At 42.0% G+C, this 14,090-nt stretch overlaps 1 protein-coding gene and 1 long non-coding RNA gene across 7 annotated transcripts in view; one reads left to right on the top strand and one right to left on the bottom strand.

Annotated features, from left to right (window-relative positions):
• TRPC5 (transient receptor potential cation channel subfamily C member 5) overlaps nt 1-7,682 on the top strand; it is a 172,693-nt gene extending 165,011 nt beyond the window's left edge. For all 5 annotated transcript variants that reach the window (XM_081846960.1, XM_081846957.1, XM_081846959.1 and 2 more), the window contains 2 exons: nt 3,289-3,378; nt 4,753-7,682. In XM_081846960.1, the coding sequence (XP_081703086.1) occupies nt 3,289-3,378; nt 4,753-5,484 (822 nt within the window). In that variant the 3' untranslated portion in view covers nt 5,485-7,682. The remainder of the gene's footprint in view (nt 1-3,288; nt 3,379-4,752) is intronic.
• LOC309333621 overlaps nt 1-14,090 on the bottom strand; it is a 43,415-nt gene extending 29,325 nt beyond the window's left edge. Inside the window, exons 1-4 of one of the 2 annotated variants that reach the window (XR_014152605.1) lie at nt 13,995-14,090; nt 7,689-7,778; nt 4,285-4,436; nt 378-1,226 (exon numbers count right to left, since the gene is read on the bottom strand). This is a non-coding gene — a long non-coding RNA (uncharacterized lncRNA). Of the gene's footprint in view, nt 1-377; nt 1,227-4,284; nt 4,437-7,688; nt 7,779-13,994 lie in introns of those variants that run through there. The other variant, XR_014152604.1, reaches the window with a different exon arrangement.

Below are 14,090 nucleotides of genomic sequence, written 5' to 3'. Positions count from 1 at the left end.
ACCGCTGCTTTTATAGGCCCCAGGAATCACGCCAACTGCGCCAATTGGCCCAAACAACCAGGCATGATCCTGGGGTCCAATGGTTAAGGCTTGGGCCATGCCCGGCAACAACTCTCCCAGCGGGGGTGACTTAGGGGTCCATGCGCAACCAAGACCCTCGTTAAGGAGGATCCCATATATCAGGTGACATCAATGTCAATACCTAAATGGCACTCCCATATTCAGGGTCATGATGTCTCTACTACAAAATTTTTCAAGTACAAATGTGGGTCATTACCTTAATATCCTGCTTGCAGTGATGGACAATTTGGATGTTCGTCTCATCCAGCAAAAATATACTTATCTTATGCTCAGAACATATTCCACACCTTTCACAATTCCACTCCTATGCAATTTTATTCAGAAGCAAGCCCAACAGATTTTGATAGCATTTGCTTCCTAGTGACTGTACATATGATTGTTGCAGCCTCAATGAGTGTGACTTAACAAATGCAATAAACTGTGCTATATCCTAATGTAAATTAAAGCACTTAGTTTGCATAGTAAGTTCATTTGACAAAGTAAACCAATAAGATAACTGAAGGGAGAAATCAGTTTCACAAAAAACTGTAAGCATATTCATTAATCATTTATATTAAATTACTTAAATCGCTCTAATAATCAAGGTTTTTTAAGCTTGTATAATAATTTTTTTGCAGTGCACCCAGTTTATTTATCACTAGACTCACAAATCAATTAGGCATTTCAATTAACGTCCATCCCATTAACTCGACAGCCCTAGTTCAGTCTTTACTTGCAAGAATTACTGCAGTTAATTTAGGTGTTTAAGGTGACTTACAACATGAAAAAATACATAACTACAACACAGGAAAAGTAGTCATAAACAATAAATAAAACATTAAAAAAATACACACAGCAAATCAAAAAATTTCCATGTAAATCATATGATACAAAATAAAGATATAAAAATTAATATAAATAAAAGCAATAACACACATCCTCAACAAAAACCCATAAGCAATTCCCCAGCCCAAGATTCCATTCAACAGCCTCAGCTTTTGTAGCTGGAGTCAGTCTTGGCCCTGCCCTTCCAGGCCTGGTGGAAAAGGGCCTTCAAAGCAGGGGGCAGGTCTTCCAGGACCCACAATCAAGATGGTCTCTGGCTCTGTATGGTGTCGCCTTCCAGTATACCCATTAAGTGTAGAAGAACACAGAAATGGAGAACACTTCCTGTTTGGGTAGATAAAGATTTCCAGGATGACTCTGGGAGCACTTTCATTTTTCCAGAGATCTTTCCAAGGGCCACCCTTGTAAGACGTGTAGCTGCTCCATAAGTGAACTCTTATGGAGGAAATAATCTATTCTTTGTTTTATTATTTAAAGTATTTTTAGCTTGCTCTTAAACAGGGAGAAAGGGTTCCCAAAGTGTCTTACAACAGTCAGTATGAAGGCCAGAAGTCCAAAGAGTTGTATCATGTAAATGACCTAACTGAAAGGGACTACTGCATATCAGAGGCAGCCCTACACAATAAATTAGGTTAACATAAATTAGGTTAACATAACATAACATACAGCACTTGGTTCCAAGTGACCCACATTAGACCTTTCATGAGGTCTGTACTGTCCAAGAGGTAAGGCGTTCATTCCCAAACCCCATTTGAATACATGTGCTTGCAAACCCCAGGGCAGCTGAAAGGCTCAGAGTAGCAGTTATACAAACTGCTTATTAATATCTTTGTAGTATCCTCAGAAGGCTTGAGAGGAGCGTGGGAGGGAGATACAGTGGACACTCGGGTTGCAAATGTGATCCGTGCAGGATGCACGTCTGCAACCCGCAGCGTCCGCAACCCGCAGCGGTGCGTCTGCGCACGCATGGGTTGCGATTTGGCGCTTCTGCGCATGCACAACCACTGAAACCCAGAAGTAACCCTTTCCGGTACTTCCGGGTTTTGGCGGTCCGTAACCTGAAAAAACGCAACCTGAAGCGTCTGTAATCTGACTGTATGACTGTATAGGGATACAAATAGATAAATCCACTTGGTGCTACCCCCTTATTAAGACACCAAAACACAGGAAGCCTCCTTCAGGGTTTTCCTAGGCTAGCATCGGACCCCTGTTTGGCTGCTACATATTCTGAAAGATATTGGCAAGCTTGTGGTCACAATGACACTTCCATTCATATGTGGTGGGAATATGAAAAATTATCAGCAGTCTATATTCACAAACCATTCTACCGAAACAAACCTATCTCTAACCAAAGACCCAGAATTATCTCTCTTGGCCATCAAAAGTGATATAAATCCCACCCTTGTACACAAGGAGCTGCTAGCTCTCCTGCTAGCTGCAGCCAGCCTTGACATCCCCAAACATTGAAAGTCTGCATTAGGACCCTCTAGGGATGGAAGGCTTGAAAGGGTGTAGGGTGTTGCCTTGCCTGAGCATTTGACCTCTCATAGGAGGATACTAAGAGGAGTTATGAAATGAGACCATTTTGTAGTAGATGGGCACAGCTCAGCTGGGCAGTCTAGTAATGTATTTCCTTCGCAGCTCACTGAACACTAACAGAGGTAAACAGGGCTGAGCTTTTGCCCACTCATATCATCTGTTCCACTTCTTTTCACTGAGTGTGCTTTTCTTTCCAATAAAGCAAGCAATACAATTTATGGCTACCCAGCCATTTCATCTATTATTGCTAGTTAACCGCCTAGCATGGATCCTAAGATCAGTTAATGTACATTCCCAACAGGAAAGTCTTTCCTGCTTTCCCCCTACAGCCAACTGTGCGATTATAATTGTGGGCAATTATCCCCTCCACAAGGAGGAGAATTCTGCAACACTCCAGAGTAGCTTCTCGGGAGCACAGATGGCTTCAATGAGCAGAGGGAGACAAACTAAGAAAACAAAAAGTTAAATAGCATGGAATAACTTTAGAGTGATGCCTTCTCTGTGTGGATTGTCATAGGATGAGTTAGCAGTGTACATTCCTCACACACTTAAAGACTATGGATTAGTGGTGGAACATTTGCTTCACATGCTAAAACTTCCAGGCTGATTCCCGTGTGTCTCTTCAGAGGAGACGCTATGAATGCCTTTCACTCTGGAAGGTGTCATTGGTGAAGGCTCTTTAAACAGGTTAGAAAACAGATTATTTTTTAATTTAAAAATGGGCATTTCAGATGGATTTGGACTTCACATCTGAGTTACATGAAAAGCAGAAGAGGGATTGAAGCCTTGTTTGTGGAAATTGCCTTCCAAAGGAATTAGGTTTCTTGTGCTTTTTCATTACAGGAAGTGATCAGGAACTTGGTGAAGAGATATATTGCAGCAATGATAAGAAATTCAAAAACCAATGAAGGATTAACTGAAGAAAACTTTAAGGTAATGATATGATACTGTCATTCCCCACTTAGTGTATTATGGCAGGCGCAACATAAAAATTGTTTGACATTGTAAATATTTGCAGCATGTTCCTATGCATATCAACTCAGGGGTTAAGTCCCACTGAGTTAAATTAGACTCGCTCCTAGATTATTGGGTATTGTCACTTAAATGTCTTCCATTTTTTATTATATTTGTTAGATGGGTTTCTCACAGCAGGACCCAAACTGACCCCTCAGCTAAGAAAATCCAATGAAAAGATTAAAAAACAACAACAGATGAACAGGGGGAGAAAGATTAGGATTTACCAATCCCATCCCTTTAAAAGAGGCCTTCAAAATAAGAACCAAAAATCTGTGTAAAGAGAAAAGTATTTGCCTGGGGAGATAAATCCCAAGGTATAGGAGGAATAGGGAACCTGATGGGAACAGGCAGCACCTTAGCAGGCTCTTAGGAACATAGGAAGCTGCCTCCCACCCAGTCAGATCATTGGTTTATCCAGCTCAGACTGCCAGCAGTTCTCCAGTGTTTCAGTCTCACCTGGCATCTTTGGGATGCAATGCATGTTCTCTGCCACCACATCACAGCCCTTCTTCCTAGTACCTTTCAGGGCTGGCTCCAATATTGCCATAGGCTTGTGTATGCTTTACCACCTACTAGAACCAAGTGGTGGCTATGGGGAGGAGGCAAGGAAGGCCCTGTGAAAATGTTAAGTGCCGATCATGGTTTGTGTGCATGTGTGTGTGTGTGTGTGTGTGTGTGTGTGTGTGTGTGTGTGTTCTTCTAAATGTTAATCTCTTCCCATCAGCTCACAACCTGTGAAAAATTAAATGGTTTGGGGATACTAAGGTTGCAAGAAGGTTGGTTTTATGCAATGTAGAAACTGGGCATTTAATGTGGTGGTACCTAACTTTTGGAACTCTCTCCCATTACACATCAGACAGGTGCTGTCTCTTATTATCTTTTTGGTGCCACCTTTTCCACAAGCCTTTTTCAGTTGAGATTTTTATCCAGTCTGTTTCTGAAATTGTGAGACATCTTTGCTGGTCCCAGGTACTCTATCCTCCCCAGCAAGATTTGTGCATGAAAGACTAAGGAAGTGCATGGTTAATGTTTAGATGAAGGGGCTAAATCATATTGCAGATTTTCTTTTCCTCAACAAAAACTGCTGAACTTCTGTTCCTGATTCTAAATAATGAAAAAGATTTGTTTGCAATTCTTGTACACAGTGATGTGGAAAAATTTATTTGCATAACTTTGAACTTTGCATAGCTTCTCTCGGGAGAGTTCAAACTCTCTCTCTTTCCCCACCCCCGTGACAGATAAATCTTTAGAGTTTAACTCATTTTTTCCCTTCCCTGTCTCTCACCCTAGGAATTAAAGCAGGATATCTCTAGTTTCCGGTATGAAGTCCTTGACCTCTTAGGCAACCGAAAACCCCAGCGGAGAAGCTATTCCACCAGCAGCACAGAAGTCTCCCAGAAGGATGACGCTAATGAGGACACTGCTGGAGAAACATCCAAAGCGAAGAGCGTTCCTTTTGGCACAGCCAACAAGAAGAAAGATTTCAACGTGTCGGCTCTGATTAAAACGATGTCTGGGTTCGAAATGGTCAGCGAGAAGCCCAAAAGCAATGGGATCAACAAGCGCTCCTTCATCCGCAATGGAAACAGGGTCCAAAGGCTCTCCAGCTCCAAGAAAGAGTCCTTCAAGCGACTGGGCCTCCTTTTTTCCAAGATGAATGGCCACCTCCCAGAGCCAAACTCAGAGCCCATGTACACCATCTCCGATGGGGTCATCCAGCCACACCTCATGTGGCAAGACATTAAGTATTCTCAGATGGCTAAAGAGCAAGACGAGAACTGCTCCAAGAGTGAAATTAACCTCAATGAGGTGGACTACAGTAGGAACGTCAGACATACGGGACAGAGCCAGTGCCCTGCGGTTTGTTCCAGTTCCCTTCACTGTGCTTCCAGCATCTGCACCTCTAATTCCAAACTCATAGACTCCTCTGAGGACGTTTTTGACTCGTGGGGAGACGCCTGTGATTTGTTTAGGAACCAATGGAAAGATGGACAGGAGGAACAGGTTACCACTCGCCTATAAGTACAGCTATTCAGTAACCTGCTGCAGAACATAACTATTACTAGAAACTGTTTGTTATCACAGATTATTCATAGTTAGGAGGTCTCCTCCCCCCCCCCCGCCCCGCCATTTTGTCTCTACTGATGAGTGCAGAATTCATATTGTTTTAGCCGCATTCTTAATTCAAATGGCCAAATACTTTGAACAACACACAAAAATCTATATAATACATTCTAAGGTTGCTTCATACAGGTTCCTTTCTTTCTTCTCCTGCAATCTCTTTAGGATTTATATATTTTTGTTACAGAACACTGGAGAACCTCTCAAGCATTTGCTTCTTTTCCAACCTCACCTTGGTTAGTAGCTCTGCTTTGTGCCATTTTACATTCCATTTTTTTCTGGCCGTTTACTGCTCACTAGGATCAGCAGATGCTCAGTGACTTAGTTGGAAGTCAAGAGCCAGGCTGAGACTACAGGCAAGGCTAAGGGTTCAAATATATAATGAGCTTTTCGCTTTCAAGCAATACAACTTCCCATGATTTCAACTCAACTGTATGTCTTTTATTAAGGTTGCATATTGTTTTCTTATTGTAAATTATTACCACAATGAGTTAAAGCTGAGTTCTGGAACTTACTGTTTTCATGCATCAGATGTTTTTCAAAATAATCTGTTTTCTCATCCCTCCGTGTGCACCCCTCCATCTGGATATAGTAGTATGCCATTGCAATTGTCCCAGGGAAATAGCAAACCCTCCCCCCGCAAATGCTATTCAGCATGTTTGACATCCAAACACATGTCTATATTTTACATAACAATGGGGTTAGTGTGGATTTAAGCCAATATACTTCATTCACACATCCTAAAACAACATGTGAAACAAACCACAGCCATCCTTTGAATTTTTTGAAATCTCCAACCAAATAATGTGTACAGAATGCATATACTAGGGGAAAGTGTGCGTATGAATGCATATATTAGTGAAAACACTACACCCAAATGCATTATGTTTGTGGAAATTGCTTGCAAAAATACGTGTATTAGGAAAACTTGCATACAAAAATGTGTATTGGGAGAAATATGCACTAAAATGCTGAAAATTTTTAAAACTTAAGAAACTGATGTGGAAATGTGAATAACTGAACTTTAGATTGAGGGAAAAATGAGAAACTAAAACTGAGAGCTTTTCCCATCCCTAAGCTGACACACCAGCATTTTTAGGCAATGAGCTAATCAGTGCATCCAGAGCAGAGGACCTCTTGCAAGTGATTATTATTATATTGCATTTGTTAGTCATTTTATACAAAAAAAAAAAAAAAAGTTTCAAAGTGACTTAACACCAAAATAAAATACACATAATTTAAAAACAAAGCACAATACCAAATTCCTAAAATGCTCATCCATGAGTACAATAAGGACAAATCCTGCCCTTCCCCACTGAAAGAAAAGCAAGGCAAGCCAAACTTAACCAACAGAAGCCTGAGCAAATGAAAATGTCTTAGCCTCGTGCCTAAAAACGAACAATAATGGCCCCAGGCACATTTCCCTTGGGACAGCATTCCACAAGAGTTGAGGGCGCCACCGAAAAAGCCTGTTATTGTGTCATCAGCTTCTGTACCTCCCTTGGATGAGACACATGGAGAAGGGATTGACAGTACAGTTTTGCCACACACAATTTCTCATGTGTTATATGAAACATCATATTCCTGTGTTCTGATTGCAAAGCCCTGGATTATAATATTTGAGCCTGGGTTGAGTACTGCTGTTAACCACCTCACCCCTAGATAAAAGGCTTTTGGGATGGGGAGGAGAATACAAACCTAGCACATATGCAGCTCCTGCTGTGACTTATAAAAATTGAATTGTCAGCAGATGACATAGTGGTCCCTATCCAGAGAACTCAAAGATAAAGAGTTTTGTGCATACACACATGGGAAACAGAGAGAACCCCATAGTCCTCCCAAGCAGGGCTGGAGCCCCTTGATTAGCAGAGGTCATTATATTCTCCTTCCAGCAATCCCAGGGCTATATTTTGCCACCCAAATTGATCTACTTCATGAGATCACACCTGTAAAACAAAGTGTCTGCCATGTAGTACTGACCATTTCACAGTTAAGGAGCACATGTGTTCAGGCCCAAAATCAAATAGAGAACTTTAAAGCAAGGATTCTCTGTTTCATACGAACTGAAAACTCACCCCATTCATAACTGTGAGCAAACATCTTACCTTATCTGGATTAACACTTGATAAGGCTTCTGAGTGGGGCTATTGGGAGTTGAACTCCAAAACTTCTGGAAGGCACCAGGTTAGTGAAGCCTGTGATGGAAACAAAGTTCAGTATTATTCAGAATCAATTCCTTACCCCCATGATTTAGCAACTCTATATACCGTAGTGGCCTTCCAGTCCCAGAGATCTGCCTTTCCTGAAAGTTGCATGGCAAGCTTGCCTATAATGCTCTCATTGGGTAGGTTTGCCAAAGTCTTTCAGATGACTGCTCCGTTTTGAACCATTCATTGCATTTATCAGGAAAGGAGTCAGATTCTGTGCTGGCTTGTATTCCTTGCTATATTGATTCTAGAACAGCATTTCCATTCCTGGATATTTAAAGTGCTTGTTCTGGCACAGTAGCTTACCCTTTCTGAACACTGCTATTGACAACAATATTCAGCTGACTCACTTACAACATGGGTAAAGTTATTGCCATGCATCCTTCTCCAGTTCTGCAAGCTGTGAGAAGCTCCAGGGCTAATACCTCAGGGTTTAGTTTCCTTTGGACGAAAGCACACTTGAGGCTTCAGGTGCCTTTGTAATATTTGCTTTATTTACAAATATGTAAGCAAAACATAGTGAAAGCAAACAGCCTCCTATGAGCAGCTGCAAATCCTGCATCAGATCCCCAGAGGACAAATTGTTCAGCCCTACAAAGCTGCATCTCCCAGTTGCTGCTAGAAATGCTCAGATTTCTATTTCTCCCTCTGTCCAATTTAAATTGCCAACTGGATTTTGTCCTCTTTCTGTTATTCTCACACCCTCCTGCAAGCAGAAGCCACCCCTGTAGGTAAATTACCCATTTAGGAAGGAAAAAACATTCAAGGTATGACACAAGGCTAGGCTACACCCAACACACAGACTTCACCCCATTGACTGCTGCTTCCAGGAGTGGGGAAACTCACCATGCAATATTCATATATTCACACATTTTGCTTTACTAAATATGACTGAGGGGTGAGGAACCAGGGAACTGGAGGGATCTGCAGCTTCCTGTAGCAACCAAAATGCAAAGTTCTGAAGTAATACAGTTTCAATAGCCATGGTAAGAATGACACCAAATGTTTCAAATATCCATTTTAGTACTGCATCCCAGGATTTATCATTAGCAAGCACACCTTAATGGGATTACAGTGTTGTCTGCAACAATTTCTGAGACTAGCTTGATAACAAGATCAAACACGTCCAATGTTCAACTTCACTGCAGGTATGTGGCTTTTCTTTTCTTTTTACATTCTTCAGGGAGTAGTTCTAGTAGAATAGGTTACAACAATCTTGCATTACTTTTGCATTAACAGGAATATTTAGAGTTGTCTGCATTACCATTTTCCATTTTCAAAAAACCTACCAGTTTTTAAAATAGGGATGCCCCATTTAATAACAACAGCAGCAGCAGCAACAATAACTTTATTATTTGTACCCCACCCATCTGACTGGACTGCCCCAGCCAACCGGGGCGGCTTCCAATGTATATAAAAACATAGTAAAACGTTAAACATTCAAAAAAAATCCTATACAGGGCTGCCTTCAGGTGTCTTCTAAAGGTTGTATACCTACTTATCTCCTTGGCTCCGGATTCACATAACTCCATACCCTCCAACATTTCTCCAATGAAAACAGGGACATCCTAAGGAAAAGTGGAACATTCTGGGATCAAATCAGAAATCAGGATGACTTCTCTAAATTAGGGATGTCCCTGGAAAATAGGGACACTTGGAAGGTCTGCAGGCAGCGTAGGCAATACTAAGCTAGATGGACCACCTGTCTGACTCAGGATTAGGCAGCTTCCTATGTTCCTATGTTGATGAGCATCTGGGGGCTGTTAGAATTGCAGATGAACAGCTGGAGCATAGAAGTGGAAGGTACACTCTCTTTCTAAAAATGGCAAGAGATCAAATTACAAGAGCACTATTAAAACCAGTCCATCTCATCTAGATTGTCCACCTGTCATGTATGGTCTGGTCTGGAGTCAGACCAGGCCCACGTCTCCCAGCCCACCAATATAACTGTTCCTATGGTGGTCATTTTCACAAAAAAACATAATCTGGTGGAATACAGTGGTTAATTTCCTGCTTAGTCCAATTACTAGATAGCTACATCCTTAAACTCTGTGCATCTATTATAAAATATAGACAACTGTACATAACATCTTTCAAGCTAGAATTTGGATTAGGAACATGGTATATTACTTAAAACCAAGTCAAATCTGTCAGGGATAATACTGTCTACACTGATAGCAGTTCCCCATGGTTTCCAGACAGACCTGCTTGCTGATATTAGGGAACTGAAACTGGCACTAAGTTTCCCCCTACAAAGCATGCACTGTACCCTTCAGCGACAAACCTTCCCATGATACAGTTTATCTAAAGGTATCTCAAAATCTCTTACTTCCTGAAGGCCAAAACCATCTCTTCTTACTGTTCTGTTGTGAACAGCCCTGTGATCTTTGAATGAAGGGCAATATACACATTTGAATTAATAATAATAATACCCAAGGAAGAAAAAAATCACCTCCACAGCTACTGTGAATGCATAACATTTGACCTTTCAGGTCACCTGGTGCTGGCTGGGCCCCAAGAGCTTTACCTGACAAATTAACAATGCATTATATGGGTAGATGAATCTTGCAGCAGTCAGAACTAGTTGTGGATAAATTCCAAGGCATCTGAATTATTAAGCACCTCACTTCTCAACAAAAACATCATGCAAAGCCGAACCAGCCGAGAGGCTCAGAATGCTGTTGCTCCTAGATGTCAAATGAAGCATCTTGATTTTTTGGTCCAGGAGCCTTGCTCAAGTATCTGCAAAATCTAGAACAACTCTCTCCACTCCCCCCGACACACATTCTAATTTTTGCAGCAACCCACGGCAAAGTTATATTTAAACAAAAGAATTAGTGGGCTCAGTGTAGTGTGTAACAAGAAACTAGAACAATTTTTCATGTCTTTCATTAATTCCATGTTTTCAATAATTAATTTCATTTAATTAATTTCATGTTTTTCATTAATTCCAGAAATTAATAAATGTTGTAGTCTAACAGCAAACTTCATGCTCAAGTTTTAAATAGACCATGCACTCTGCTGGGATGTGAGGAACATTCATTGTCAGATCTTACTCATCTACTAGGTAGAAGGCAGCAGAAACTGGCTGCAGAGCTCAGTTCTTAAGGAATCATCTATAGCTGCTAAGTACTGAAGATGCTATCTATTGTTTATTAAATTTCTATACCCCCCCTTCATCTGAGGATCACTGGGTTATTTACAATATAAAAACACAAAAACACATATCATTTTTTAAAAAAATAGGTTGGTGGAGGAATTTTTGGCCATTTTGATTTTGGCAAAGGAGGAGCCACTTCCTGGGCAGGTTTGAATGACGGACAGACACCATAGCAGAAACAAGAGGTTGTGTTTACATAAGGACTTAAGGAGGGGGTTGGGCAAGGGATGTAAGGGTAACTTACTCAGGGAGGTAACAGGCCAGATGTAGAAGAGCCTGTGTGTAATCAGATCTGGGACATGCTTAGGAATTTGGGAGAGGATATGGTCAGTTTCATCAGCAACCTAACTCTGTGTTGAGAAATGCATTGGTACTTATGAGGATGGGAGAAGCAGAACAAATAGCACAAATAGCCCTCCCCTCCCACACATCCAGTTCCTTTTATTCCAACAGCTTCCCCAGCAGCATCCACTGGGACCCACACTGAGGAGCAGCTGAGAGTTTCACAGGACCTTCAAAATCTTTAACAGAGGGCCCCGGTTGTTTTGGATGCTCCAGGGGTTGTGGCTTTGGGAAGTCCTAATCTCTTGTGGAGACCCACAAAGCGGACTCCCATTGGGAAACCAGTTACTGTAACCCAGTAATTAATCAATATTGGAGCATCTGTAAATGTTTTGAATCCAGCTTGGGTAAACAAAGGAAAGGATGCAGGAACAACAGTCAACCTAAAAGGGTGGTGAGTTTCATGGATATTCTTAGCCTAACCTACTTCCCATGGATTGCAAGAAGATCAAACCTATCCATTCTTAAGGAAATCAGCCCTGAGTGCTCACTGGAAGGACAGATCCTGAAGCTGAGGCTCCAATACTTTGGCCACCTCATGAGAAGAGAAGACTCCCTGGAAAAGACCCTGATGTTGGGAAAGATGGAGGGCACAAGGAGAAGGGGACGACAGAGGACAAGATGGTTGGACAGTTTTCTCGAAGCTACCAACATGAGTTTGACCAAACTGCGGGAGGCAGTGGAAGACAGAAATGCCTGGCGTGCTCTGGTCCATGGGGTCACGAAGAGTCGGACACGACTAAACGACTAAACAACAACAACAAGTTGTGCCATGTGGTGCCCTGGATGTGACCTCATTGGGAATGGCACGGCATTCTCCAAGAGGGAAGGTTCATGGTGCAAATGCATTACCTGGTGGCTGGCACCATGCTGTGGTACAAAAATAGGGTTCTGGGGTTCTTCAAAAAAACTAGACTATGAGCAGGAACTTGCGATTCTGACAAGGATCCTGCACCCAGGAGAGAGAGAGGCAGGGGGGAGAGATATTCAACATATAACAGTGGATAGTATTTCTCAAGCCCTTTTATTTTGTAAAAGAAGCTGATAATTAAGAAAAGCATTGGAAAACTACCTACTTTGTCACCAGAGATACAAACTGATTAAATAGCTTTTCGTTGATTAATTGCCTAACTTTTAAAAGTAAAACGTTCATGAAGACGCCAAAGAGAAATGTGGTCTATTATCAATTAACAAAAACTACAAACCAGTGTTAGAGACAGACTTCAGGTTTTTTTACATCCCCTAAACAGCCTGAAAAAGACACGCAGACTCTACTCCCAACTCCCCCTCATTAAAAATCGCCTGATGGATAAGCTAAATTTGGTGAATTTATCTGATTCAGTCTTGTAGCCCCATGCACAATGTATTGTAATTTGCATAGCTGATAAACATCAGTAATCATGGTAGTTAACATTCCTGCCAAAATGTGTATTTGCAGAATGACTCACGGTAGAAGCAAGGCACTGGCTTTATTATTATGATTATTAGGCAAAGCCACAAAATTAGATTGTTTTTAGTAATGGCAAAGTACATAGCTAATACCCAATCTAGTCATCCCAATGATTTAACGGCTCTACGCGCTTTAAGGTGTGCCAACATTTCCCTTAACATACATTAAGAAATATTTCTTTGGGTCAACTGCTGCCCAGTTGCATGGATGTTTCTCCCAAAGATTTTCTTGTGTTCTTTCTCTCCCCACACCCCACACCCCACACCCCACACCCCACACCCCACACCCCACACCCCACACCCCACACCCCGGCTATTACTCTTGATAGAAAAAGCTGTTTTCTCCCCAAAGGGGAAAAATATGTATGGTCTTAGAAATCAGAAACTAGCAAGAATCTTAAATGGATAATACAAGTGGGTCTCTAATCCAAAGTAATTACTCCTCATAATTAGCAAAGTCTGACTGCTTCATTGTGTGTATGGTAAAGGTTAAGGTAAAGGGACCCCTGACCATTAGGTCCAATCATGGATGACTCTGGGGTTGTGGCACTCATCTCACTTTATTGGCTGAGGGAGCCGGCGTACAGCTTCCGGGTCATGTGGCCAGCATGACTAAGCCGCTTCTGGCGAACTGATTACCAGGTTTACCCTTGGTCTTAGTGCTCCCAAGATCAGCAATGCAGAATCTCAGGCTCCTCTGTCCAGTGCTTGGGGGGGGGTGTCTCTCCACAGGTCACCTTTCCTCATTACCCCAGTCCCAGTGCTTTTGTCCCAGGTTGAACTGTGATCATGCCCCTTTGCTTGCCAAGAGTGAGAGACAGAGACAAAACCAGTGATTTCTGCATGGCTGGAATGTAGGCTACTGTAGAAATGGGCACGCTGATTGTTCTACCCACCTTTGCCACTAGCCCTGCCCACCACTGGCATGCAGCCCTTGCACCTAGATCTTGTCCTAGAGTAATAACACTCCCCAGTTTACTAGGGCTTAGCTGTGCCAAGACAATGAGAAACACACACCCTATACTCTACCTTGCTTAAACTAGTTACTCTACCCATTGAGAAAAGTCTTTCTAAGAGTCTTTGGTGGAGAACCAAAGCTCTGAGCACTTTTACATGCATTGAGTAAGGAAATGTGCTGTGTCAGATGAGAATGCCAATGCTTCTGCATCACTGCATACATGCCAATGGAGTTACAGATATTGACCACGCGTTCTGCTGTCCACAGGGATTTCAAGAAAACCACTTCCCCCTACCTTTAGTGGGAGCCCAAGGTGCAGATGAACCAAATGGATGGAAAGTGCCCGTTGGATGGAGCGATGGCACGTTGCCAACATCACAGGATCTGAGCA

The sequence above is a fragment of the Podarcis erhardii genome (assembly GCF_964252035.2).
Source record: "Podarcis erhardii genome assembly, chromosome: Z".
In the NCBI taxonomy this organism is placed as follows: Eukaryota; Metazoa; Chordata; class Lepidosauria; order Squamata; family Lacertidae; genus Podarcis; species Podarcis erhardii.
The sequence above is the reverse complement of the archived record's forward strand: the minus strand, read 5'-3'. Positions and strand labels throughout refer to the sequence as shown.